The sequence below is a fragment of the Astatotilapia calliptera genome, chromosome 15 (genome assembly GCF_900246225.1).
Source record: "Astatotilapia calliptera chromosome 15, fAstCal1.2, whole genome shotgun sequence".
Lineage (NCBI taxonomy): Eukaryota > Metazoa > Chordata > Actinopteri > Cichliformes > Cichlidae > Astatotilapia > Astatotilapia calliptera.
In genome coordinates, this window is record NC_039316.1 from 36341037 (window position 1) to 36366474 (window position 25438).

Below are 25438 nucleotides of genomic sequence, written 5' to 3' on the forward strand. Positions count from 1 at the left end.
AAAGCAGTGTAAGGAAATTGTGGCAGGACATTACTGCACTCTTGAAACAAATGAAGTTCAAATGCAGTCTTCTCCCATGATCTTGGTGTAATTAGTTTTTTGACAATGCCATAAATTTTAGCATTTCGTCTTCTGCCATCATTCTGTGTGACATAAGAAAGCAGACAAGCTCTTGTAGATGCTCCTGCAGAGGTTACAGACGTCAGTCTGTACTCGCTCACCCCAGCCCCACAGGGAAGCTATCAATTTAAAGAGAAACTGTTCATTCAGCATAGACAATCTTTGCATCGCTGATGCACATTACGCCAAGAGGAGAAAGAAGCCGCATGGGACAAATGAAGTCAGCAGGTGTAATGCTGCGTTTGTGGTAAAGGAAATACTATGTAAGCTTTTCTTTGACACATAGTTTAAAAAAAATATTAATTCTAGCTGTGATTACCAACTCCAGGAGGGGTAAGTGCTTTGTAAAGACATATTTAAAAGAGAGAAAAAGTTCAGGTCTAGTTCTATGCTTAAATCAATATAGTTCATAAGACACAGCTGGAAGACTGGACAATTTTTAAAAGGCTGAAGCCCTCTATTAACCTCAAGTAAAGAGAAAACCAGCGACACCATTGTAAGATATTTTCCTCTTTTTTTATAAAAAACATGTTGTTGATAACATATTAGTCTATATTCTAGTGCAAGTCCGGCTAGCAAAATCCAATGTTTCCTGCCAGTTTTTTATTTTGAAGTATTGCAGTATGTGTTGATAGCAGCTGCTCAGAAACAAGACAGAAAAGATTTTTGGAGCAGAAGAAGGAAAAGACACTGACCTTGTTGCCTGTCCCTGCACAGCAGATGCCCAGAGCCATGGCAGCCCCACAGCGTACATGAGGGTTGTAACTTTCTGACAAGAGAGAAACCACACTGGGACACTGCTCTGGGGTCCTGGAGACACAAAGGGGTAGAAAGAAGAGGCACTTGAAGTTAATCACAGACAAATGTCATTAATCAGTTCAGATTGCTGCTGGACTAATCACAGCTTTCTGGATGCTGTGATTTATCAAAGAAAAATTAAACAATCAAAAACTCTCACAAACTTCCCCAAATCTTTACATTTGGTTCTCACTTTGATTAAAAAAAATTGATGTACACACACACACACACACACACACACACACACACACACACACACACACACACACACACACACACACACACACACACACACACACACACACACACACACACACACACCCCTTAGTGAGGACATCCTAACCAAATGGTTTGGGTAAATTGTACAATATTAACCACATGGTAAAAACATTACAAATTCCTACAAATGTGAAGGAATGTGCTAAATAAACACATATTTACCAGCACCGCTTTAGTCATATAGGCACAACCTGCAAGATCATATCAAAATTTAGCTCAGCGGGTGACAGTCGTTATTGTTTTCTGAGTAAAAATTCTCTTAGTTAAAAAAAAACAAAACTAAACAAAAATCACTTTGAAGCAAATTATGCACGGGCACACGCAAACGCACAAAAGAGGAGGGAAAAAACAAAAACATGATGTTGAACATTATCTGATAATTCCCTTGTGATAACAACGGCTCTGCCCGGGCTTGAATTGGTAGGCTGATTGGTGAGATCACGCAGAGTTTTGCATGAAGAGTTGGTCTGCTTTAAACTGCAAACAGATGCCAATCAGTGACTCAAGGATCACAGAGAACGGCCACGTTTAACTAACTGACCCAGCAATGCTATAGTGGAAATAAAGAGGCTGTCCCTGTTTCTCACATAACACTAAAAGCTCAATGATCCACAGAACAAATAGAAAAGCAGGAGAATGAAACAGTGGTGCTAGTTCGTTAAAAAAAAAAAAAAAAAGGCTTTAAACTGTGTTTGTGTATATGCCGAATTATTCTACAAATGTGTTCACAAATTATATGAAAATTATGGTATAAGTTCAGTAAAAACAGTCTTGGAAGCTTTAAAGCTTCACAAAGATGACTTACTTCACTACTGACTGGATGAACTACACTGGGTCCAATAACTGAAGCTATAATCACCTCGTTATGAGCCTTACAACTATAAAGCATAGAAAGAAATGTTTGAATCAGTCTTTTTACTCATCATTAAAAACAGTCGCGTTAATGGACAGAATATATAACCTATTCAACAGAAGTAGAAAACACTATAGACTGGAAAAACTCCATCTTGGAATTAATAAGTTGCCCCTTCAGAAAAATATGTCATAATAAGATTAACACACACACACACAAAAAGCCACAAACTCTTAAACTGTCCATCAATATGGAGGCATGTCCGCAGTGAGTAATCTGCACTGGTCTGTCTGGAATTAAAAGCTAAGCTCGACCATTATATTAGGATTTAGCGAGATCACAAGTGGCAATCACTGAGAGATTTGGATCAGATTTCAGCGTCACCTCCAGAGGGTTTTTTTCTATTCCTGTAGACCGACGGACGGTGTCCTTCAATCTACATTTGGGTGAGAGCCAAACTGTAAAGGGCTCACACAGAATAAGCATTTAGGTTAAATAAAAATATTTATGATGCTTTTTTGAAACTGACTGCACAATAGCTTGAAGCACACCTTGAGAAAACTTTGGCGATTGGTTATCTGAATAGCTCAATCTGAAGCCTTTTCAGCTTTTTTCAGTAAAAGATTACCTTTAACCACCATCAAAATAGAAGAAGTGAGATGGAGAGAAGAAATCAATATTCAGCATTTGTTTCACATGAAAGCCTGTGAAGCTGTGACGCCTGGAATTCGACTTCAAGTTCAATATCCTGGTAATGCGTGATGGACTTAAAAACCTCAGAATTAACTCAAAGGAAAGAGACAAAAAACCGAGCACCAAGTTTATGACTCCACTCAAAGTCAAAGTTGCAGGTGTAGAGCAAAGAAAAAAAATCTTAAAACATGTAATTTTTCTGCATGAAATGTGACTGGCAGTCATTGATGTGGTCTTGCTGTATGACTGCAGATCACATTCGGTTGCTTCCTGTCTGTTACAGGAAGCAGTTGTAAAATACATCATGAAAAACACCTGGACAATGTTAATTTTAGACAAGAGGTCATGTGGCTTTTATAGTTTACGCTAAAAGGTAATCAAAATTCATCCAAAGAGTAAACAAAACAAACACGTGTGAGTATACTGCTATAATAATAAGTGATAAGCAGCTGCCAAAGGGCAGACTGTTAACTTGTTAAACTGCTTAAACTGGGAGAAAAAAAAAAAAAAGTGTCACGTCTAATGGTACATAATGTTTTTATTTCCTTTAATGTTGCAGCAGTTTAAAAGTTGGCAAACATGCAGATCCCAAGAAATAAGATTAGTTATCATACTGAAAACATGTTCGGGTAAAAGCAGCTGTTGGAGAGATAGATGCTGCCTCTAATCACAGTGCTACACCTGATGTGATGATTTAAGCATTTAAAAAATTTCAACTTCTGGGACTGAAGAGATTAAACTTCATTAAAGGATAAGCAAAGTAAAAGAGAGCAGATTATCTTATGCATGTACTGCCACCTTGACAGAAACAAGGGGCATGTATCATCTAAAATATCCAAGGGTACACTCTGAACTTCTCACTTAAAAAATAAATAAATAAATAAATAAATAAATCTGCTTTTAAAAGCAAAAAATCAAAGCAACATCATGACTACAAGCAAAAAAAATCTATAGAGAAAACAAAAATATACATAAATAGGGGATAATTTCTTAAAATCTATATCATCTATTAAAAAAAGGTTTCCTGAGATTTTCTCAATGTGAGCTCACTGAGGACAAAAGGCTTTAACAGCTATGTAGTATAAGTACATTTTCAAGCATGTACCTCTACACAAAAGGTTCCCCCCATACAGTGCTCCTACCTCCCCTCTTCTTCGAGCAGAGGAGTGAACAGAAAGTGACAAATATAAACAGTAGGACGGCGGTGTTGAAGGAAATTACCTCCCAGAACAACTGGCATGTTGCCATCATGAAGACATTCATCTGTTTTGTATAGAGTCTGAGTCACTTGCAAGCAGAAGGGGGAGGGAGGGGACGAGAGAGAGCGAGCGTGAGCTGATCGCAGGCTGCAGACGAGAGGCAACGAGTGAGAACGGGAGAGCACCAGAGGAGCAACAACATCTGAAAGTTTTAAACCTGTGATCGCGGTAGGTGACGCGCAGCGAGACTGGAAGTTCCTCCAACATGTGGAAGCGAATAAATTCCACATCACGGACCGCTTCAGACTAAGACAGATTTAGGATTCGCTGCTGAGGGAGGGCGTTCTCTGTCACATTCTTCTATGGGAAGGGAAGAAATTTAAAGATGAGATAGGAGACATTAAAAGAGACCAAGCTGTCCCACCTTACAAGGTGTGCAAAGAGTGAAATGCACGGGGTGTCAAGCGGCTCTCTTTTCCCAGCTCAGAATACTGTTTTAGTGTTCAACAGCGTTAAGACGTAAAGGTTTGGGAAAAGACTTAAAGAGCTGAAAACACAAAAGGAGAAGGACAGCTAACATTACCTTGGGAAACAGGTAAGAAACTTTTGCAAAACTATCACAATACTAGTTTATTTTTTTTATTTGAAAATGGGTTTCGACATCATTTAAACCACTGCTTTGGAAGGTATATAAATTCAAAATCCTACACATTCATCTACTAATTTTAATCAACAAATATCAGCTGAAACACTGCGTACAAACAACTTGCATCTTTTATTAACCTTTAACTGTATAACAGAAGAAATCTGAAAAGCTTTTAAGCCATCACTCTGTTTTCCCAGCTTGGCATTCACATAACTCATGAACTGACTGTCTTTGCTCTATTTATTACTTACCATTGCTGCATTTTGTCATTATTCGGGTAAAGAAAATGACTAATCACTACCCCTTTAACAGACCTATTTCTTCTTTGAAGTGGATGTCAAGAGTGTCAGCTGCCTGGGAAAGTGAGGACCCCTGCTCACTTGCGGAACATCGCACTGTGGAGCTACTAATCGTGTTGGGATTATTGCCAGCTTTGGATTTTATAAGAACAAAGACCATCTTCGTTTGGCTTTTACGGGATGCAGGATCTTGTGTGCCGCCCCTGAACTGTCTCACCCTACCCTGTGCCCTTGCCTGTGGGACCCAGTGACCATGCTGACCGAGTCTCCCAGACCAGAAAGATTAGAGCCCCGACCTACACTCAAGCCCGCTGTATGCTCAGCAGCACCCTGTCTCAGCCAGCCATGGCACAGCTCGAGGCTAACAGCTCACACGCAGGCAAAGTGTCTGAGCTTCAGCTGAAATGGGCTGCCTTGCTCATTGTCATGGTCATCATCCCCACGATCGGAGGAAACATCCTGGTCATTCTCGCTGTGTCGCTGGAGAAAAAGCTGCAGAATGCTACCAACTACTTTCTAATGTCACTTGCTGTAGCCGATCTGCTGGTGGGACTCCTAGTGATGCCCATTGCATTGGTCACTGTTCTCTACAGTAAGTTTAGCACGGAGCTTTGGCTTTGACAGCTTCATTGCACATATACTGCATATGCTTTTTTACATTATATGGGTAGTATTAAAGCTGCACAGGTAAAAATCCTAGAAACCCAAGCATAACATTTCTTATTTTTTCCCTTTTAAAAGGTCGTTTACATTTATTTAAAAAAAAAAAAAAAAAAAAAAAAAAAAATCACAATATTTTTTATTATGCTTACAAAATAAACAGTATTTAAACTCCAGACGCTCCCCCAGCAAACAACTGCCAACATTACCTCACCCATGTCTAAGGTGTGACTCTGAACAAAGCACCATTGGAATGATTATATTTCTTTCTTTAATATAGTAAATGGCCTGTATTTGTATAGCGCTTTACACATCCAGTCACCCATTCACACACACAGACACTGGCGCCACCGGGCCCTCTGACCACCACCAGTAGGCAACGGGTGAAGTGTCTTGCCCAAGGACACAACGACCGAGACTGTCCAAGCCGGGGCTCGAACCGATTACAAGGCGAACGCCCAACTCTTGAGCCACGATCGCCCCGACAGATCATAATCTGTCATAATATCCAGAAGAACACTGAAAATTGATGTCCAAACCACCAACAAATTTTGAAAACAATTTTTTAAAGTGAGTTCAAGCGTGACCGAAGTGATTTAATGAAGAATGTCCCCTAATTCACAGCAAACTTGTATTAAACCTTCATTAGGCGTTAATATCTGCATAACGACCAGAAGACTTGGGGATAACAGAAGAGGAGAAAAACAATTTGAGAGGCAGTATTAGATCCAATCAAGACTATCTCTAAACAAATTATTCTAGATGAAATAGAACGAGAGATAGTGGACGGTGAACAGTCTACTTTCTCTGGCAAAGGTTTGGTGCCAGGTCCACAGCTTGGACTGAACGACTTGCCTCTGGGACTATTACCAATGGAAAGCCATTTTTCCATTAATTCCATTAATAGTGTTGTGCAAATACAGCTGCACAGGAACTGATTTAGACTTGTATCATCTTTTTTTCCTCTTCATACCACAACAAAATACAGAGCTATGGCAAAGCTCCGCATTATTCTCCATTAGTTCAATTGAAAGATAATGAGCTGGATTATAATTATGCCTAACACACAAGAGCGCAGATGTGGATGTGTCACACTGAAAGCTGCACAAGTAAGATTGCTCAGAGATGCTGCTTAAGCGCTTACCTTAATGCAGAATCTAATTAAAGAAGGGCTTTACAATTAATCTGCCATTGCATCTATTTCTGTAACAAATCTGTGTCTGGAAACATGCTATTTAAATTCTGACTGGATCGCTGGATTGAAAAGGATACCAGCTATAAGGGTTTTACATCACTCTCCACATTAGAAACATATAAAGCCTGTTCATCAGTCTACCAGGAAGCTTAATCCCCTTTCACATTGCTATAATTGAGCACACTGAGCCCAAAATTCACCCAGTAAACCCTCCAAAGAAGTTTTAGTCACAGCCAAAGGAGAAATCATCAGTAAAATTAGTATTTTAAACCACACTTATTTTGGGTTCATCATCAAGCATAATAAACAGTTTAATTTATCAAACAGCCACATATAACAACAAAACTCACAGATTTCTGTTCAACAAGCCTGTGCAGATTTTGTCCTTTCATATCATTCATTTTTGTATGCGCGCTTAAGTAGACACCGAAAGGCCCATTCTGATCCATGAAAAACCTGGGTATTGAGCTAAAAGCAGCTGGCTTTGAAACATAAAAGAAACTGAAAAGGTATTGATTTCTTTTTTCTTTGTTCAAACCATCACTTCAATACGGCAACCTCTAAAGCAATTTATCTAGGCCGAAAATATTTAGTCCTAAGAACTAGTCCAGTCACGTAACTGAGAGAAAACACCAACTGTGATTAAAATGTATTTCTTTAATTTTTCCAGCAGTATTTCTATCTGCTAAAAGGTTACAAAGGTCTACAAAAACAAAAAACAGACTCCTAAAATATTCTCTGCTTTTGTGAAATATATTTTAAGACCCAGGCAGCTGTCATCCTCTCCTATTTAGAGAGAGATGAAGCGCTGAGGTGAACTGGAAGAGGTCATGAGGACACAGACAGAAACAGTGTGTTAGTGTGAAGGATAGCTAACGACGGTGCAGACAGTCATGCTGTGCCAACAACCTTTAGCGAAATAAACAAAGTCACATAGACAAGGTTATAGTACATTGGTACACTAATACCACAAATGTCAACACAACTAAACTAAATATTTCAGTGAAATCAGTGATACAACTGTAAGGTGGGGTCGATGAGCTGTGCTGGGCTTGAAATAATCAGAAACAATAAAAACACATGTAAGCTGACAGACTAATAAAGCTGTGCGTGTGTTGTGTAAATTAAGACTGTTATCATTGTTAATTAAGGCTAGAGATGTGCTGGTCCGGTGTCCAGAGGTGTTTGCTTTGTAGCCGTGTGCAAATGATGAAGGTGGTTGAAGTCCAATTTATCTTTTTAACCTTTATCCCCCTTCTTATAATCTAATAACAGGTGAGGAAGGTGCAGAGAGGCTAACAGCTAGTCCTTTGAAGTTCGTTAGTTAGTTACATTTCTTTTTCTTTTCAGCTCTATACAATGTCACTATAATTATTAGGCCTTTACCTTTAGCGATCCAATCACATATAAAACAAAATTGATTTCTCTATTAACCAAAGTGTCTCCAGTTGAACAGCTATAACCTCCTTTTATCTTTGATCATCCGTTCAGACTTGCTCGTGGAGTAAAGTAGTAGGGCAGGTAGAGCTGGCTGCAGCTGGCAGAGAAACCCACTTTACTTTGAATTAAAATATATAGGTTTCAAAGAAAAGATGATGCAACACACCCAATCCAGAAAATGTTTCTAGTATTCAGCCACTCTTCCACATCTGCTGAGCAGAAGTATACAGACACCTGGAAAATGTAAGAGGTCCTCTTGTTTAAAATATGAGCTATGTGAACAGAAACTCTTGTAAACTTAAAATAAACCAACTTGTAGCCAAAAAAGAAAAAAGAAAAGCCTAAGTGAGAAGCCAGCTCTCTACTAACCAATAATGTGGTAATTTAATACATTAGATTTTCTGAACTCCTCTATTCTATTTTTTTTTTTTATTTAAAGAGATGTGGATATTGTAGCTGTTTCTACTGTGCAATGTGCTATAAACACATTCTTTCTTATACTTGCCAGAAATGCAAATTATTCTTATTCTTTTTTAAGTAATAACACTTCATCCCCATATTTTTTTAATAAAAGTCCTGCACTGTTGACTCTTAGACACCCACATCTGTTCAAATAGCAGTTTTGTAATCCTTATAAACCAAAAAAAAGAAAAGAAAAAACATTGCAAATGACTTTGAGGTGCTGACACGAGCCTTGTATAACTAGGAACTACAGGAGAGCTCTGCTTTATGCTCCAAGTTTTTAATGGGCTGCCACGTGGTGGAACTAGGATGTTTTCAAAGGCAACCATAAAACAAAAAACTATAAAAAAAAAATAAGCTTACAAGGGCAGGATTGCTTTAGTAACATTGTAAAACTAATATAACAAATAAACACTTTCCAAAAGTGTCAATCATTTGTCATTTGGGGGGAGAAAAGCTTCCATGTCAAACTTAATCAAAACAGAGTACGAGAAAGCAGCGCAGTAAGGAGGCGGAGGAGACGGGCATAACACAGGAAAATTCCAACAACTGTCTTTTACTATGTTAATGGATGACGAGACAAAAGCCAGAACAACTACTTGCCAGTTTTATACCCAGAACTCAAAATAAACACTACTGTTGAGCGCAGTCTCTGCCACATCTACATAAAGAGCTCCGAGCTCCATAAACACTCGGCGAACCCTCCTTTTTCCAGTAAAGTGATTCCTCACAGATAAACAAACAGCAATCATTTGCACGAGTGCTACTTCAAACCCGTTGCCATTGTCTGATATCTACCCTAACGGGCAGAGAGTATGACCGCATTCTTTTTGGCAAGAAAACGAGTTACACCACAAGTATATTAAACTATCTGCCAACTCTAATTTCCATCTCATCTTCTCTTTAGACTCTGGATGGCCTCTTCCTGAGTTTCTCTGCCCCATCTGGCTCTTCCTTGATGTGCTTTTTTCTACTGCATCCATCATGCACCTTTGTGCCATTTCACTGGATCGCTACATTGCCATCAAGAAGCCGATTCAACACAGCCAGTACAAATCCAGAGCAAAAGCGCTGGTCAAGATCGCACTGGTGTGGCTCATATCCATTTGTAAGTTTGTCAGTTCAGCCTTCAGCTCTACAGCAGTCTTTAAAGTCAAAACTCAAAACATAAAAGCCCCAACAAGACCTGGTTTACACTCAGAAATGCATGCCAGATGACATAAAACAGCAACATATATATAAACAGCACTGATGTGATTTAAAGTCCACTGTGACTTTTTTACAGTAAGCTGTAAACACAAAGATGCTGCAATCAGTCATGCCTTGTTATTGGAGACACGTTTCAGTAAAAGCAGCTCTTTCTCTCAAATGAAAAATTACTGCATTTGCAGAAAAAACAAAACAAATGCAAGCCAGTAAGCTGTTCATCCAATGAGTAATAATAATAATAATAATAATAATAATAATAATAATAATGGATACTTTATTGATCCCCATGGGGAAATTACTTGTTTTTCTCTGCATTTGACCCATTCACTCAGTGAAGCAGTGGGCAGCCCACTAAGCAGGCGCCCGGGGAGCAGTGTGGTAATAACCAGTGTTTCCCAGTATTTAATGTTGTTGTCGTTTTTCTAGGTATTGCAATTCCAATTCCTATTAGGGGCCTTAAGAACTACCACCTTCCCAACAACATCACCTTCAACAGCAACCACACGTGCCTGCTGAAACCAACCACCTTCTGGGATTTTATCATATTTGGCTCTTTATCAGCATTCTTCATCCCTTTGACTATCATGATGGTCATCTATCTACTCACTGTCCATGTGTTGCGCAAAAAGGTTTATTTGCTCAGGTCAAAGGTCACTCAGCGTTTTAGCTCTCCGGCGGTGTCCACAGTTTTTCAAAGGGAGCAGTCTATGGCTTCAACTGAAGCCGAGCAAATGAATGTGCTGGAAAGCAGACTTCCCCGGATGCAGGAAAAGCCAAATGCAGGCACCACGATCGCTCACACGCCATACGAACAGTCCTTTCGCAGGATGTCAACTATGGGCAAGAAGTCCATGCAGACTCTGAGCAACGAGCAGCGTGCATCCAAGGTACTGGGCATAGTCTTCCTCCTGTTTGTAGTCATGTGGTGCCCTTTCTTTATTACAAATATCACCTCAGTGCTATGCAAAGGGTGTGATCCCAACGTCATTGCCCAGCTCATGGAGATCTTTGTTTGGGTGGGTTACGTGTCATCAGGTATTAACCCGCTGGTCTACACCCTATTCAACAAAACTTTCAGGCAGGCGTTCACACGTTACATCACCTGTAATTACAGGAGCTGTGCCAGTAACCTGTCAGGAGGACATCTGAGGCCATCAACTGCAGAGTGGACTCTAACAAGGATTTCAATCAAATCTTCCATGGCAGAGAACTCTAAGCTATTCATGAAACGGGGAATGAAGAACGGCATTGGAGCTGTGGCCTACCAAAGTCCGCTGAGGTGTCGGCAACCACCTGTACAGTCATCTAGTGGTGTTGTGCTAGACACAATACTTCTGACTGAAAATGAAGATGATAAGCAGGAGGAACATGTTAGCTGTGTATAGACTATGGACACGCAAAGCAAATGAATATAAATCGGGGGGGGGGTGGGGGGGGGGGGGTACTTAAAGTGGATAAAATTTATGTTGCAAATTTGAGTTCTTTCAAGACAAAGGCTTGTCACGAACAGATGTTTCTGTCAATTGGATACATTTAATGGCAAGACAACAAACCCCAAACTGTTCATAGTCTTTTGTAGCGCACACCTAGAGGGCAAAACACCAAAATGCTGGCTAACTCAGAGCATCAGAGCACCAGAGAACTCGTTTTTAATATGTTACAAGCTGCAAATGTCCAGATCAACTTTCAAAAACACTGATATTTAAAATACTGCATGTTTTTCCATACTTGTAAAGTGTACATTGCACAAGCTGCAGTCCATTTGGCAATATTTGCAATATGTAACAATATCCCCCCAGTGCACTTACACTGCCACCAGCACATACACAAAAAACCCCAAAACAAAAACAACAGTAGGTGCAGGTGTATCTATTTTTGATTGAGATGGGTCACTAATGCCACGTTTGGAAGGTGAAACTCATCTGTTAAGCTTATAATAATGTAATATAATTTAGCCTTTGGTGGGATTTGGCTGCTGTTTTTGTACGGCAGCCTCAGGAGAGGTGTGTTAGCATTTAGTGCCATTATCTTTACTTGCCCAGCAGCTGTAAACAACTGAGCGGCTTGTGAACATTAGCTGGCATTTTGGTTTAATAACTCTGGTGAAAGTAAAGCACATGAAGTCTAAGGAAGGCTTGTTTTGCCCTCCAGGGTTCAAGGTGGTGACCTCACTTAGAAACTAGTAAGTGATCGCTAATGTTTGTTTACATCAGTTACACAAGGATCTATTTTCAACTATGAACACTACATCCACAAAGTTCAGGACATCATGATGACCTGGAAACTCCCTGAATGCAGCATACAGTACATTTCCTATTCTGATGCTTTCAACTTTTGCTGTCTAAATATGCTGTAAACCATCTACATGCTTATATTTTGTCAAGACAACACAGACAGACATAAACGCCTTGCACTCTTGAAACGATACTTAATGTATTTGCTGGACCTTTGAAAAGCACTCTTGTACGTGTATCGCAGCCTGCTGTTTTGACATGTTAAAAAGATGTCCACTTAAAAAGATTGTACATAGAAAATGTTCACTTTAAATGGAAATCTACATGTGTTTAATAAAATATTTCTTGTGTTCCTGATAAAAAGGCCAAATTCTAACTATCTGTGTGTTATGCTGTTGATCTCCACATTCATATGTTACTGTAATGTGATCGGAAAAAATGGCCTCTATCATAAATAAGGGCTGGGCAAAACAAAACACAGCATAACAGCCACAGTAAGACAAACAAAACAAAACAAAACAAAAAAGGCTATTCACTTTTCCCCAAATCATAAACACCAAAGCAGATAACAGAGTTTGGCAATAAAAACCACTGCTATTTACACTGAAAAAGAAAAATACGAATACTGTAACGACAGCATATTTAAGGAGCAATTCCTGATTTCTCTGTTTAAAAATATCCAGGAAAACATTCAACTAAACTAAAATCCTAATTAGTTATATTCCTGTATAGACTGTGTCACTGTTAAACAAAAGACAAACAAACAAACAAACAAACTGGAACTCTGCTGATTTAGTATGAAAAAGCTGAAACGTAAGGCATTCAAACCTGGCTCTTCTTGTGAGGCGGAGTGCATGCAGTTATTCTTAAGGCATTAGGGTGAGAAATCAGAGAAGAGCAGGCAAACTAAATAGCTCTGGTTCACAAGTCTTTCTAAACACAGAGAAAATTTACACAAGGTTTATGTAGCGGCCGATTGATCACAGGATATCACATGGCCTTTTTGGGCTTAAAAATGCACACCCTGATGTTTGTGAAGTGGCCAGGCAGTCTGTTTAGCACGAGCCCTGCTCTATGGTGGGTAAACACTGATGTTAGTGGGATAAATGCCTGTAAATAACTGGAGAAGACAGTTAAAGTGATAAGGACCTCAGTGGTGTCATTGTCTGACAGAGGAACATCATTCATGAAGACCAGTAACTACTACTAAACTAAATTTTGACAACTCATTACACAAAATATAAAAAACACAAGGTCAGCCAGGAAAACTGAAGCAAAAAAGAAAGAAAACCAAACTGTTTCTGTGTCAGTAGTGACGTAGTGAATAACAAGAACCTGACTGGTTAAAGCCAACTAAGCTCCAGGACATCTGCATGGAAATGACATTCACTGGTTTCATTCATTTGCCAGCTGCTACATTAACACTTTTGTGTTAGCCAATCAACCAACAACACTTCACTTCACAAGTTAAAATCCCAAACAAGCTAACTGTAGTAAAGCTAAATAAAACTCCCACAAGTAACCAAGAGATCAGCTGCTTGTAATGATGGAAAAACTGGTAAACTCCCTGTTCTCCTTCTAGTTTGTGGGGGACACCAGAGTATCCACAGGTATCGGCTTTATAAAGTTACTGTGGCAGCTAATGCTATTAACCTTAATACGGATGGCTATAGTTGTGCCATTTTCTTTTGCCGTAAGCATTCTGCAAGTCTTTTTTTAAGGTAATGATTTTTATTTATTAATTTACATATAACAAGCATCTAAAATCACACTGAGTTTCTACTATAATGCACGTGCCTCTTTGTGGAGGTTGTTGTTCGTGTGCCAGCTGCGTTTAAGATAGACAGCCAGTTAGCGGCAGATGTGACACACACTGAAATCAACAACCATAAACCATCTAGCTTTAATTCTACCTCCCCTCAGCAAACAAAGATAACTGTGCAACTGTTTAAAATAAACGGACGGACAGCAAACTGAGCACTGGTTGGTTGTCATTATATAACTTTTTTTAAAACTCTTCAAAAGATTAACATAAAGAAGCATCATTTGTAATAACAATGATATTTAGAAAACCCTTCAGAATACCTTCCTTTTACCAGATGCATGATTTGATCTGCTCAAATAAGTATGTCTTTGTTCAAAGGTTGTGTTTTGCATAAAGCTGGAATTTTGGCACAAGTATTGAGGTTTTAAAGAGAAAGGCCTTTGGTGCATGCGGAAAAAACCAAAACAGAGCGTTCATAGTTTAAAGAATGGGGTCTGGCTTACCTGAACAAGATGAAGCCAATGGACTCGACAGCAGCCCGTCTGACATCATCATTCACATCACTCACCTTAATAGACAAAAGAAAGGCAGTCAATTAAACGGGACTTGATTTAATCTTAAAAATGCACATCCCCTACTACTCAGAGTAAAAGAAATATGCTCTACTATTAAGCTGTCTAATAAATTCAGTTAGCACCAAGTGCCACCTGCAGGACAAAAGTGGTTCACACCTCTGCAGTGATTTCTGTTAGCAAAGAGTTTTGCAAGATCATCCCTGAAAGAATACAGTGCTTTAAATAACTGGCACTAGTTTAATAACAGCAGCTACTAAAGCTTTGAAAAAAAAGACAGATTAAGGGAGAAAATAAACAATCATACTTTTGACAATATTATGACTAGCAGCTATTATGAGGCCGGCCATTAGTGGATCTTCCATCCGCTTCAGTGCCATCATTATAAACCTGCACTCCCTTCAGTGACAGTGTTGTAAAGAAGGAAAAAAGGAAGCACTCACAGCGACATGTAGCAGGCGTCGGATGGCCTTGTTGTTCCCAGAGCCACAGTATGCCATTGCCACAGTGTACATACCAGAGCGCCGCAGGATGGGGTCCTACCGTAGACAGTGAAAGAAAGCAGAGCTTTAAGACTGTGTCTGGATACACAACTAAGATCAACATAATTTGAGTAATTTCCCACATCTAGATCTTGGCACAAAGTACAGAGGAAGAGTCTCACATGTGATGGGAAATACACACAACCTGAGGTTCAGTAAGTGCAGACGGGATTTGATACATCAAATATCGGCACAGTGAATTGTGAGCTTTACGGAGAGTAGTGACCTTTATGAAGCAGACTGAGATTCTTTCCATTAAAGAATCAAACTTCTATTATTTTCTAGATATTGGTAAGTTGACCCTATGGCAAAGACAATTGTCACTTTTTTGACAGAAGTTTCAACCTGATGGTGTACATAATTTGATTTTTGAGTGTTTTTTAGTCATACCTTGTCTCTACAGAGGCTTTCAATGAGGGCATCAGCCTCCTCCATACGTCCATACATGACCATGGCAATTCCTACTGCCAGGCCACGCAAGATCTTCTCGTGCTGCGTCTCCTGAGCGTAGCCCACCATGTCCTCGATCGCCTGAGCCGACTTGGAGCCCAGCATGACGAGACCAAGAGCCAACCCTGCAGCTTCACCTGGGAGGTCGCAGAAGCAGAAAAAATAAACAATAAACATGTGGAAGAGCATTCAGCTCTAACTTTATTGCACACACACAGCTAGGCCTCTGAGAAAGGGGGTGACAAAGCGGGGGAAATTCCACAGGTGTGAAGCCTTTTGTTCTGTGTTTTTGAGGATGGGGGAAGAGACAAGGGGCAATCACGGTAAGAAGAGATAAGGTTATAAAAAATCTCCCACATTCTGGAGAGGGTTAACAGCTGTGAAAGTACTTTTGTCTGACTGTATTTAAACCAGGGCTGTGCTGTTCATTGGTAGAGAGACTGCTGTCAGTGCCCCATGATGGCAGCTCTCTCCAAGCATGCTTGTGTTTATTATTAAAAGTTGTTGGCCTACTGCTCACTGTGTCTGTAGGCTTTGTTAATTAAAATTCCATAACACATCACACAGGATTAAAAACAAACAAAAAACCCTGCTTTTTTTTGGTCCACATACAATTAAAAAACATAACAAAACACATATTTAAAACGTCTGAAAGTTCTACTCTAATAAGGGACGTAGCAAAGATGCTCAAAACAAACAAAAATAAAAAACCAAATCCTTCTTTGTCATATTTGTAGAAACATTATTATTAGTAAGCAGAACAGTAAAAAGCAAACTGGGGCTTTAAAATTCAAAAAGCCCCTTCACTGACAGGGCCTACGTACCAGTGACAGCATCATCCTGGTAGAGGTTCGACTTGAGCAGATCGTAGACATCCTGCCTAGCCGTGCCCAATGCAGCCAAGCCCAGGCCAAGAGCACCGCCATGACGGACAATCTGTGACCGTGGAACAGAAAGCACACCATCAGTGAGAGCATAAAACTGACACAGAGACTTAAACTAGCTCCTGCTCTCTAAAAAGCTTTAGCTGGGGCACAAGTGTAACATTTATCTGACAACCAAGCATGAAACCAAACCTAAAAACTCACATCATTGCTGGCGTTCTTGAGTTGACTGAGCAGGTAGTCAATGATGTCCCCGCCATGGTTGGCATGAATGAGGCCCAGGGCATACAGCCCGCCTCCTTCCTGGTAGGCAGACCCAGGGGAGGTATCTTTGGGCAAGTAGGTGGCCATTAACTGGAGCGCCTCTTTTTCATGACCCTGAAAGAAAGCATTTTCAACATTTTGAACATTAGAAACATTTTAATCTTTGTCTAAAACATTCTGAGCAGGCAGTAAGATTAGAAAAGCATAACATTAGAACAAAATCCTTTCTGGTTTTCTTAGTATTACCATCATTGTGCCAGAACTCTACCTTGTGGATGACACCCAGACTTGCTGTCGCTGTGAATTTTGCCCAGTTTGTTGCTCTTGCCAGCCATTCTAAGTTTTCTCTACAAGAACAAAAAACACTGGGGTTATAGTCACTCGAAAACAACACGTTTATCAATATCCCTCTGTAATCTTTTCAGTGTTTTATCATCCTCCCAGCACAGTTACCTGAGGAACTGGTCACTTGTGGTTCCTGTGTGCATGAAGGAGTTGGCTATAACCGTAGCTGTGTGGCACACTGAATTTCGAACCGCGTCCTGGAGTAAAAGGAGGCACAAAAATCAGGGAGTTTCAGGAAGTGGTCGCTACGGCACATTAAGTGACCTCAAGCAAAATGCAGTTCATCTGGTTGTAAACAATCTTCTTCAAAACTGCACATTACACTGGCAGCGAACGTTACCTTTGTGTTTTTCAGAATCATTAGATCTGTATTGTTATTTCGAATTAAGAATTGTAGGTGAAGCTCAATGGCCATCTCCCCACTCAGGATCTTGATCATCTTTGCATTCTGGTCTTTGGACTCATCTTTCTGTAAAAAGACAGAAGGACAATGTGACAGGATATATTAAAGGCAGCAAATCAGAGTGTATTTATTTAACCCCCCTCCCCCAAAAACCCCCCCAAAACTACTGTTCAATTGATTTTCTTCTTTCTACTTTCAACTTTAACTTGAAGTTTTATATTCATTCCTCCCTCCCAGCATTCAATAACACTATCAAGACTGCAGCTAAAGGCCACACTGAGTTAGTATTGATATTTAGTAAGGTAGTACTAATGATGTGCAATCTGCATTTTTTCTTTGAACTTTTCTTCTCGACTTTGAATGCTTAACTAGACTACACTGCTATATATACACTTGGCAAACACGATTCTGATTCTGACTCTAATAAACTCCTTTTAACTCGCAGTATATTTTAGAATTCCTCATCAAGTTTCAGGATTACTTTTTGTTATTCCTGTGAGAACCGTGTGGCTCTAGACTTTTCCAGATGATGCCAACGCAACCAGTTTTATGTGCATGTATACAAACTGCTTAGCGTGACTGTGATTGTTAGCCTTGATCACATGACAAAGCTGTACTGATTATGGTGAACATGCTTTGTTGTGCAGGCTCCAGTTATCAAAGATATACTGCAGTTAAAACCCCCAAAAATCCAAACTGCTAACCGTTTCTGCAGGCTTTCCAGCAGGTGAGCTGCCAGCTTTGTCATCGGTCTCCATTGCATCACTATAAAACATACAAGAGACAAGTTTCAGTCTGTAAGATGTGTGTGTATTAGACTCAATTCAAACTCAATCTTTTGTATTTCTTTACTTTAGTTTGGTTCATTTCAGAAGGTTTAAGATGCCCACCAGAAACTTAGTGGGCTTTATTCTCACTGACAAAGGGTCAAAAGGTTTTCCCACAATACAGCATTTTAAAATAACTCTTCTGCAGAGAAATGCCTTAAATCAGAGCCACTATCTCTGAAAAAGCCCAAGACCTATAAACATGAACCAAGACAAAGTGCTTCAGAATTAGTCACTCTTTGTCCCTGCCTACCTCTCTTTGTCTGGCGTGGGCACAGTGCCTGTATTTGTGGAACCAGGGACTGCAGGAATAGGTGTCCCAACGGTACGCAGGTTCTGAATGACAGAGGACAGAAACTGCTGGCTGGCACTCTCATAGAGGTCAAAACAGATCTGGTAGGCCATTAGCAGGTTGTCCTCCTTCACCAGCTTCTCCAGGATATCACTCACAGCCTGCGGATCATCCAGGAATATCAGGCACTGGAGTGGGGAGAGAGAGAGATAAGTGGAGAGGGATGTTAGTTTGAAATAGTTTGGGAAAATCTATTAAATTAAAGCTGTACATGTGATCAACATACAGCAGTACTATCAACTATTTTAAAAAAATCACACAAATAACTCTGAGCATGACTCAGGGCAGATGTTGGCTTGGTTGACTGATCGTTAGAGATTCTTATCTAACAAAAAATACCTGCTATAATGGGCACCTTTTTCCTCTTATTATACCAGCTAGAGAGAACGCTCATCATTTACTGTTGTTTTTTTGCTATAAAGTGAACTTTATAGCAAAAAACCTCTCTGGAATCATGAAGATTGTGATTACATATAAATTTTGATCTTATCATTTGGAGTTTTCATTTTTCATAACGTCATTTTAGTGGCTTTCAGCAGCCTTCTCCAGAGACATTAAACCTAACCATAACTTGGCAATCTTTGGATGCTCCGTAGAAACCCTTGGGTTTTCACCTGGCATCCAGATTCATCTGTATGAAGGAATTATGCTTGCCAAGAAACATATAAATTGGAAGTCTACCTCTTCTACGAAACTAGATTAAGGATGTTATCTTTTCTACAACTGGAAGAATTATGCATGTGTAAACCAGATATTCAGGGGAGATTTAATAGGAGATGAGGGCCTTTTCTTCAATAATACCATATTATCTCTTACAAGCTGTGATCTTTACTTTTTTCTCGGCCCCATAAGATGCAAAAATGTTTTTAATATATTTTTGTTATATTCTTGACAGGTTTTCTTCATGTTTGAGAACTTCGAGAGTCGCACTGTCTTAAATTCCCTCCGTATGTTTTCGTGCCTGAAAGCCTTTTATTTCTTTTCTGTGTTTGTGTATGCTGTCACAAACAACAAATCAATGGATAAAACATTGGAGGGGGAAAAAAAGAAGTGAAAGCACGATCACCCGCGCCAGTTTCCTTGGCTCAGGTGTTTGAACAATTCATTTGTTACCTGACAGACATTGATGAAATCGGGTTTTTCCAGGTTCATGTAGAGTTTGACCAGCACCCTCAGCACGTCGTTACGGAACTTCTTGTTCTGCATCAGGGACATGCACACCTTCAAGCTGTAGGCAAGGAGGCCACTCACATCATTCTGGAAGGGAAGTGAAAAGAAAGAAATTCTTAAGATGAAACGTTAATAACCTTGAACAATCAACAGCAGTAACCAAAGCGTAAATCTTATTAAAACTTGTTATAAAGATCCAAAATAATCTCAAGTTAGCAGAAAACTGCACTGACTGATTCTAAGATGGTTTTCTCAAACATGTCCAGACGTCTTGTTTCCAGGGCGATGCCAATGGCCTGTTTATACTTGTGATCGTCAAGGCAACGCAGGAACATCTTGTTGACAATGCCCTCGAGACGGGGGTCTATGGTTTTCTTCTCTTCGCCCTCTGGCAGCTCGGTATTCTCCACCCGCAGCTTGGTGTAATGGTCGATGCATTTGGCTGCATCCACAAAAATAACAAGTTATGTAGGTAAATATATTTATTTCATACATACTTTTCATTAGAAAGCAACGGAGGATAAACCTTACGTCCAACATTACATCTTTATTTTACTTTGCACTGGTAAGAAGAGAAGAAGTCCCCCCCCCCACTCACCAATGATGGTCTCCACATATTCTGAGTCATCTGTGACACTGAAAAGATCTCCTGCACCAAGAGCATAATTTAGAGACTCTTCAAAGGCTCCAAGATGGTAGAAAACCTTGGAGGCCACCAAGGCTGCAAATTCTCTACTCCGGAAAGACTCATCCTCATATAGGACTTCACTGTGAGGAGACAACAACAAGTTACATAAAACAAAACTGTCAGGAGCCATTTTTCTAATCACCATTGAGTAAATTGTAGATCAGATCAGAGATGATCAAAATCATTCAGTTCTGCATTTATTACTGAACTATGAGGGAGCTTTGAGGGAGAGTAAATACTGATGCCAGTGTCTCAGCATTTACAGGGAAAGTCAGTTAAATCTTTAACCCTACAACAGACATAGAAATAAACAATGAGCTTAAGTTCCTGCTGACTTATGTTACAGTACTGTAATAACTATAATATAAGCTCTTCGCTACTTACATCTTATCCACGGATCCTGAAATCTCAGCCCAAAAGTCATTCACAATGGCATCTAGCTTGTGCAGAGCAAACTCCTGCAAGAAAAACAGACGTGTTGTTTAAATATTCATCTTTGTATTCACTTTTATGTAATACTGCATACACCAAATGAGTTTACATTTATGTCACGTAGAAAATTAAAACATTGACCAAAACTTGATGGGCCACACTGACAATTCATAAAAGTCAAGAGACTTTATCTCTGCAACTGTATCTCTTGTGGTGAGATAACAAGACATGAAAATCTCCCGTTACCCGAATATTCAATTGACTACCCTACAGCCAACTCTTACCTTAAGCTGGGGCTCATCCTCATCAAGGAGAGAAATAATTCCAGCTAGAAAACAAAAGAAATTATTAAATGGATGTTTACTTCATAAAATCCAAATACTTTTCTTTTGATCCAACGGTCATTTCAAATACTAAATACATTTGCAAATCAAAGACAATACATTCTAAGAATACATTACATTACAATACGGTCTGAGGAGATACAGAAGCTTATTGAGGATCAAATATAATGTTAGCCCAAAATCTGGCAATTTGAAGATTGTTTATAGCAATACTAAGATGACAGCAGCATTTAGGATGTATTCAAACACATAACGTCATCGGAAATTACGTCTCAGATGAAAGCAAAAATGAACATGTTTATCTATAAAGATCCATGCTGTTGCCATTACTGTAATTTATTTCCGCTTCCTCCATTTAAACAGCCTTGTAGTGATTAAAACCATTTCTGAAGCACGGGAAATCCACAATGAAATGTGTTTCTCCTTACTATAACTACTTTAGTAATTTTATATGTGATCAACGGTCTATGGTGGGCTGCCAAGTACTAGCCGTGTGACTCAGCTAAATCAATGGCAACGGCTAACAAAATAAAGCTACCTTTAACTACTTACCGGCAGATGTTATCATGATTGGCTCTTCGGTCCCTCCTCGGTCCCGCGTATCCTAGTGTGACGGCGAAATTTCGTGTGATTTGTGAGAAGTTAAAGAAAAGATTTGCAATATTTGGATATGTTTAACCACCGAACTGAACGCAGCCGCTGCTAACTTCTTTTTGTTCAACACCGCAAGTCCCTGTCTGAAGGACCCTCGGGTTGGCCAGCTGTAACTATGCCTGATTAAAAACGTAAAAAAATCTATACAATTCACGCTGGATTCATCAGTTGGACCAACATATTCCAGTTTTATAACTAATTAACATAAAGATAACGTAAATATTATTTGAAAAAATGTGGGGAATTTGTAAATGTAGTTGAATGTATCCGATTTTTACACTGGCACCTCAAATGGCGACCTGCCAGCCCAGCAGCTCTTCTACTAGTGTTGGGATTTCCGACTCTTTTTAGAGAACCGGCTCTTTCGGCTCTACTCACTAAAAAGATCCGGTGCTTTCGGCTCCCAACCGACTCTTCAGGTTGTTTTGTTGCTTTAATTAATTTATTATTAACCATAATATAAAATTATGCACAAAAGGAATTACTATTGTAAAGGATTTCAACTTTTAACTATTTAAATTTTCAGCTTTTTCCTTTTAAACAATTTTAAAGTGAAACAACACAAAACACTGCAAACCACAACACAATTAAATATAAATTAAAATATGAAAACAAAAAGAAGATACACATTCTCTGTCTTATGGGCCTGCATGAATAAACTTTCTGAATCCTTTATCATCTGCAACTGCACAAGGCTCGTGTGCGGAGTGGAGTGGAGAAAAAGTGCGAGAGAGAGGGTGAGAGAAAGAAAAAAAAACAAACCCCACGGTTCCCAATAAGGAGTTGGCTCATGTCGTTCACTTCAAAGAGGCGGCTCTAAGAGCCGTTTCATTCGCGACCGACACATCACTATCTTCTACGTTTCTGTCAAGACAAGGCAGGTCGCTTACAAACAGTAAATTAGCACATCTGGCCATTAAATGAAGATCGTGGAAGCCAAGGGGCGGCGTGTTTTTCATGCAAAGTTGTATGACAATACAGCTTTCGATGACTACTAGTTGTCACCCAGGCAGTTTTTACTTTATTGAAAGAATAGGCAAGGAGTATGTGTTTTAAAACAAAGCTGAACACTCAGGCAAGTCCAATGATGTTTATTTAAAGGGATGAATAAGTCAGTAGGCTACATAAATACAAGTGACATAAATCTCGTTACAAATATTGGTGGTCCTAAAAGTTGTCTCTAAGACACAAAATCCTAATGAAAATGAAAAATAAAATCTTAAGTAAAGCACCCAGGGTCCCTGTTATCCAATTAATACGGTTTTCCGGAAAATTAGTGCAGTGCTTCTAGGCGAGAACGTGACCTGGATTCAGGTAAACTGTGCGAGATTTCACATTTTAAGGCTTTTATCATGTCAGTTGATTTTGTTCTTTAATTCCCTGTATTTGATATACACAAGTTCCCTGACAAACAGTGAGCCAGGAATCAAGTCCTGTATCATTTTATAAGAGTACTTATGCTGTAAGCCGTCTAACGCTTTCTCAACACGTAACAAACTAATGCATGTTTCAAACCTGACAGTGTTTAGGTGGCTTTGACGTGACAAGAAGTATGCTGGCTCATAAGAAGTGGGTCCCTGAGCATCACAAAGAAAAATTGTAACACTGTAGCAAAGCACTGAGGTCAGCTTCTCTTTTCACAGTCTAAAAAGCACACAGGTTACATTAGCCGTCTCCTCCAGATGGATCTCCATTCAGAGTTGGTCCAGTAGACAAGGCACAGGCTTTCAGAGGGATGCCCTCTTCTGCACTTTCAGCGTCACCTGAAAAAAGACAACTTGTGAGCTTGCAGTGAAAATAAGTGACTGCAGGACTGTGGTGCAGTTCAGGCATTTCTCTGCTGAAGTTACTTTGCAGCTACCTCTTTGCTCGCTGCTTGAACCTCGGTCTTCTCTTCTCCTGTGGCTGAACCAACGTTGCAATGGCCAGAAAACTGGGTTCCCTTCATCCCTAGTATTATCTGAAAGGCGATAAGAAGCGTTTAACAATGTGGCAGCTTTTCTAAGGGGGCGACCGTTTTGTGAATGCTCCCATTGTTTCCTGGCCTTTGCAGCCCTGCCTGGGAAGAAAAATGTGTGCAGTGTGGTCTTGTGAGTGTCATGAAGTGGCCTACACAAGAGTGAGCTCTCTCATTAAAGTACATTAAAGTATGTCCTGTATGGACTTGAATTGAAGTAGTGCTCATTGGTGAGCATATTATGAGTAGTGGAGGCTTCGGTATAATAGTTAACATATTATATCTTGGACAAATTATGCTGTTTGCCTCTTGCTGATCTAATATGCTGTACATTGTACAATATTCCCATGCTGGCCTGGTTAAATGTGCCAGGGTTCAAACTCCATGTTTACAAGCATGTGTCCTGCTGACATGGGTGTGTGCGGTTGTTGCAGATGGTCACACTAAAACATTTTTTTTCCTACACACTGCATGAAATAAATAAGCTTTTCTGAGGTTTTGCTACAAGTGGAATGTGTGTACACCTGCTGCTTGAGATGAATGTATAACTCTGCAGACGTTTTTCTTGATGCTGAGCATTAGGGTGTCTGTCTTCGGGATGAAGCAGCCGACCCATATCGCCTCTGATGCATGGTTGTGGAACACCGAGCGGATCAGACGCTCCAGAAGCTGGGCGCACCGGCGCGTCTCGGCGCTCTCGTCGGTTGTGTGGATTAATCCAATCAGAGCTGGCCGAGCGATTGTAGCGCGTTTCGTGCGTGCCTTTACATCCTTGAGGATCTCTTTTAAGCACACCTCGTTTGGAGCTCGGCCGATGAAAGTCTGTCTGAAGATGAATATGATGACAGGGGAGTCTATCGCTCGCTTCAGGCTGTGACTGTTCGCCCTCCTCGTTGCTGTCCTCTGAGCATTGCTACTACCCGCTGGTCGTCTCTTTTTCTCTCTGTCCTCTCCCAATTCCAAGTCCTTGGGCCTCGCTGTTAGATAATTTTCATTGCCCTTTCCAGTCTCCGCCTCGCTGGAAACGTGGTTTGTACTTGCTTTACCGCCATGATCGCTCGTCGGACTTGACTGGGGGCCACCATGACCGTTTGCCACCAGACTGCCGTCGTGAAACATGTCGCGTACGAACTCCTGCAATATTTTGGCGTCATCTCCGTCCAAATCTTTACTTCTGCAGACATCACTCACCAAATAAATCCTCTCGCTACCTCCAATTTTCGCTATAGCCTTCTGAAACTCCCTCTCCTCGTCCGGTAGCGTGTCCTTCAGTGACTCCTCGTCCGCCATCCTTGCGCAATTTAAGCTGCGTCGATCTGTTTTATTTACATGAATCGTCAATCCATTGCCGGAGGGTGAACCGGTGAAACTTGTTCACGGTCATCAGCGGGAAGGGGGTGTGTGTGTGTGAGGAGGAGGGTGGGGGGGATCTACTCGCATTTGTATTGGCTGATCCTTTTAGTGGGCGTGGCTAACCGTCATTAACCAAACGACAGTGGCTTGATAATGAAGTTAATCTTTAATGGATAACTAGACAGAAATACATATTGGAAATACATTACTACCAATTATCCTAGAATATCATTTAACAGCAGTCAGAGGGGATGAAAGGGGAAAAATAGTACAGTTTTTTTTTATTTTCTAAGAATTTCTTAGAAGTATTGTGGGGTAAATGGTGGATATTTAAACCTCAGGGTGTAGA

The 25438-nt window shown here is 40.1% G+C and overlaps 3 protein-coding genes across 5 annotated transcripts in view; 1 reads left to right on the plus strand and 2 right to left on the minus strand.

Annotated features, from left to right (window-relative positions):
* The window catches only part of psmd1 (proteasome 26S subunit, non-ATPase 1), a 36796-nt gene extending 14913 nt beyond the window's left edge, over window positions 1-21883 (minus strand). The window contains exons 1-17 of the mRNA XM_026194258.1: window positions 21678-21883; window positions 21066-21109; window positions 20734-20807; window positions 20260-20429; window positions 19895-20103; window positions 19605-19748; window positions 18393-18619; window positions 18017-18077; window positions 17250-17378; window positions 17018-17106; window positions 16833-16911; window positions 16505-16678; window positions 16241-16352; window positions 15357-15553; window positions 14868-14963; window positions 14356-14420; window positions 816-930 (exon numbers count right to left, since the gene is read on the minus strand). Coding sequence (XP_026050043.1) covers window positions 816-930; window positions 14356-14420; window positions 14868-14963; window positions 15357-15553; window positions 16241-16352; window positions 16505-16678; window positions 16833-16911; window positions 17018-17106; window positions 17250-17378; window positions 18017-18077; window positions 18393-18619; window positions 19605-19748; window positions 19895-20103; window positions 20260-20429; window positions 20734-20807; window positions 21066-21109; window positions 21678-21693 — 2001 coding nt within the window. The 5' untranslated portion in view covers window positions 21694-21883. The remainder of the gene's footprint in view (window positions 1-815; window positions 931-14355; window positions 14421-14867; window positions 14964-15356; window positions 15554-16240; window positions 16353-16504; window positions 16679-16832; window positions 16912-17017; window positions 17107-17249; window positions 17379-18016; window positions 18078-18392; window positions 18620-19604; window positions 19749-19894; window positions 20104-20259; window positions 20430-20733; window positions 20808-21065; window positions 21110-21677) is intronic.
* On the plus strand, window positions 3732-12450 carry htr2b (5-hydroxytryptamine (serotonin) receptor 2B, G protein-coupled). Of its 3 annotated transcripts, XM_026194257.1 has the most exons (5): window positions 3732-4537; window positions 4901-5479; window positions 9552-9752; window positions 10280-10740; window positions 10968-11035. In XM_026194257.1, the coding sequence occupies exons 2-5, from the start codon at window positions 5203-5205 to the stop codon at window positions 10980-10982; spliced, it is 954 nt and encodes a 317-aa protein (XP_026050042.1). In that variant the 5' UTR covers window positions 3732-4537; window positions 4901-5202; the 3' UTR covers window positions 10983-11035. The 3 variants fall into 3 exon arrangements, with proteins under 3 accessions (XP_026050042.1, XP_026050040.1, XP_026050041.1); XM_026194255.1 differs by having other exon boundaries at window positions 10280-12450; XM_026194256.1 differs by having other exon boundaries at window positions 4920-5479; window positions 10280-12450.
* Window positions 21884-22854: 971 nt separating the features above from the next.
* LOC113037627 (uncharacterized protein C2orf72) lies at window positions 22855-25145 on the minus strand. The gene is made up of 3 exons (XM_026194897.1): window positions 24261-25145; window positions 23641-23739; window positions 22855-23542 (listed from the first exon to the last, which is right to left on the minus strand). The coding sequence occupies exons 1-3, from the start codon at window positions 25024-25026 to the stop codon at window positions 23445-23447; spliced, it is 963 nt and encodes a 320-aa protein (XP_026050682.1). The 5' UTR covers window positions 25027-25145; the 3' UTR covers window positions 22855-23444.
* Between the last annotated feature and the right edge of the window lie 293 nt (window positions 25146-25438).

Coding starts and splice junctions, on each gene's coding strand:
- htr2b (XM_026194255.1), top strand. CDS start 5,203: ATGCTCAGCAGCACCCTGTCTCAGCCAGCCATGGCACAGCTCGAGGCT. Junction 5,480..9,551: donor ATTGGTCACTGTTCTCTACA/GTAAGTTTAGCA, acceptor TCTTCTCTTTAG/ACTCTGGATGGCCTCTTCCT. Junction 9,753..10,279: donor GGTGTGGCTCATATCCATTT/GTAAGTTTGTCA, acceptor TCGTTTTTCTAG/GTATTGCAATTCCAATTCCT.
- LOC113037627 (XM_026194897.1), bottom strand. CDS start 25,026: ATGGCGGACGAGGAGTCACTGAAGGACACGCTACCGGACGAGGAGAGG. Junction 23,740..24,260: donor ACATTCATCTCAAGCAGCAG/GTGTACACACAT, acceptor ATCGCCTTTCAG/ATAATACTAGGGATGAAGGG. Junction 23,543..23,640: donor TTCAAGCAGCGAGCAAAGAG/GTAGCTGCAAAG, acceptor GTCTTTTTTCAG/GTGACGCTGAAAGTGCAGAA.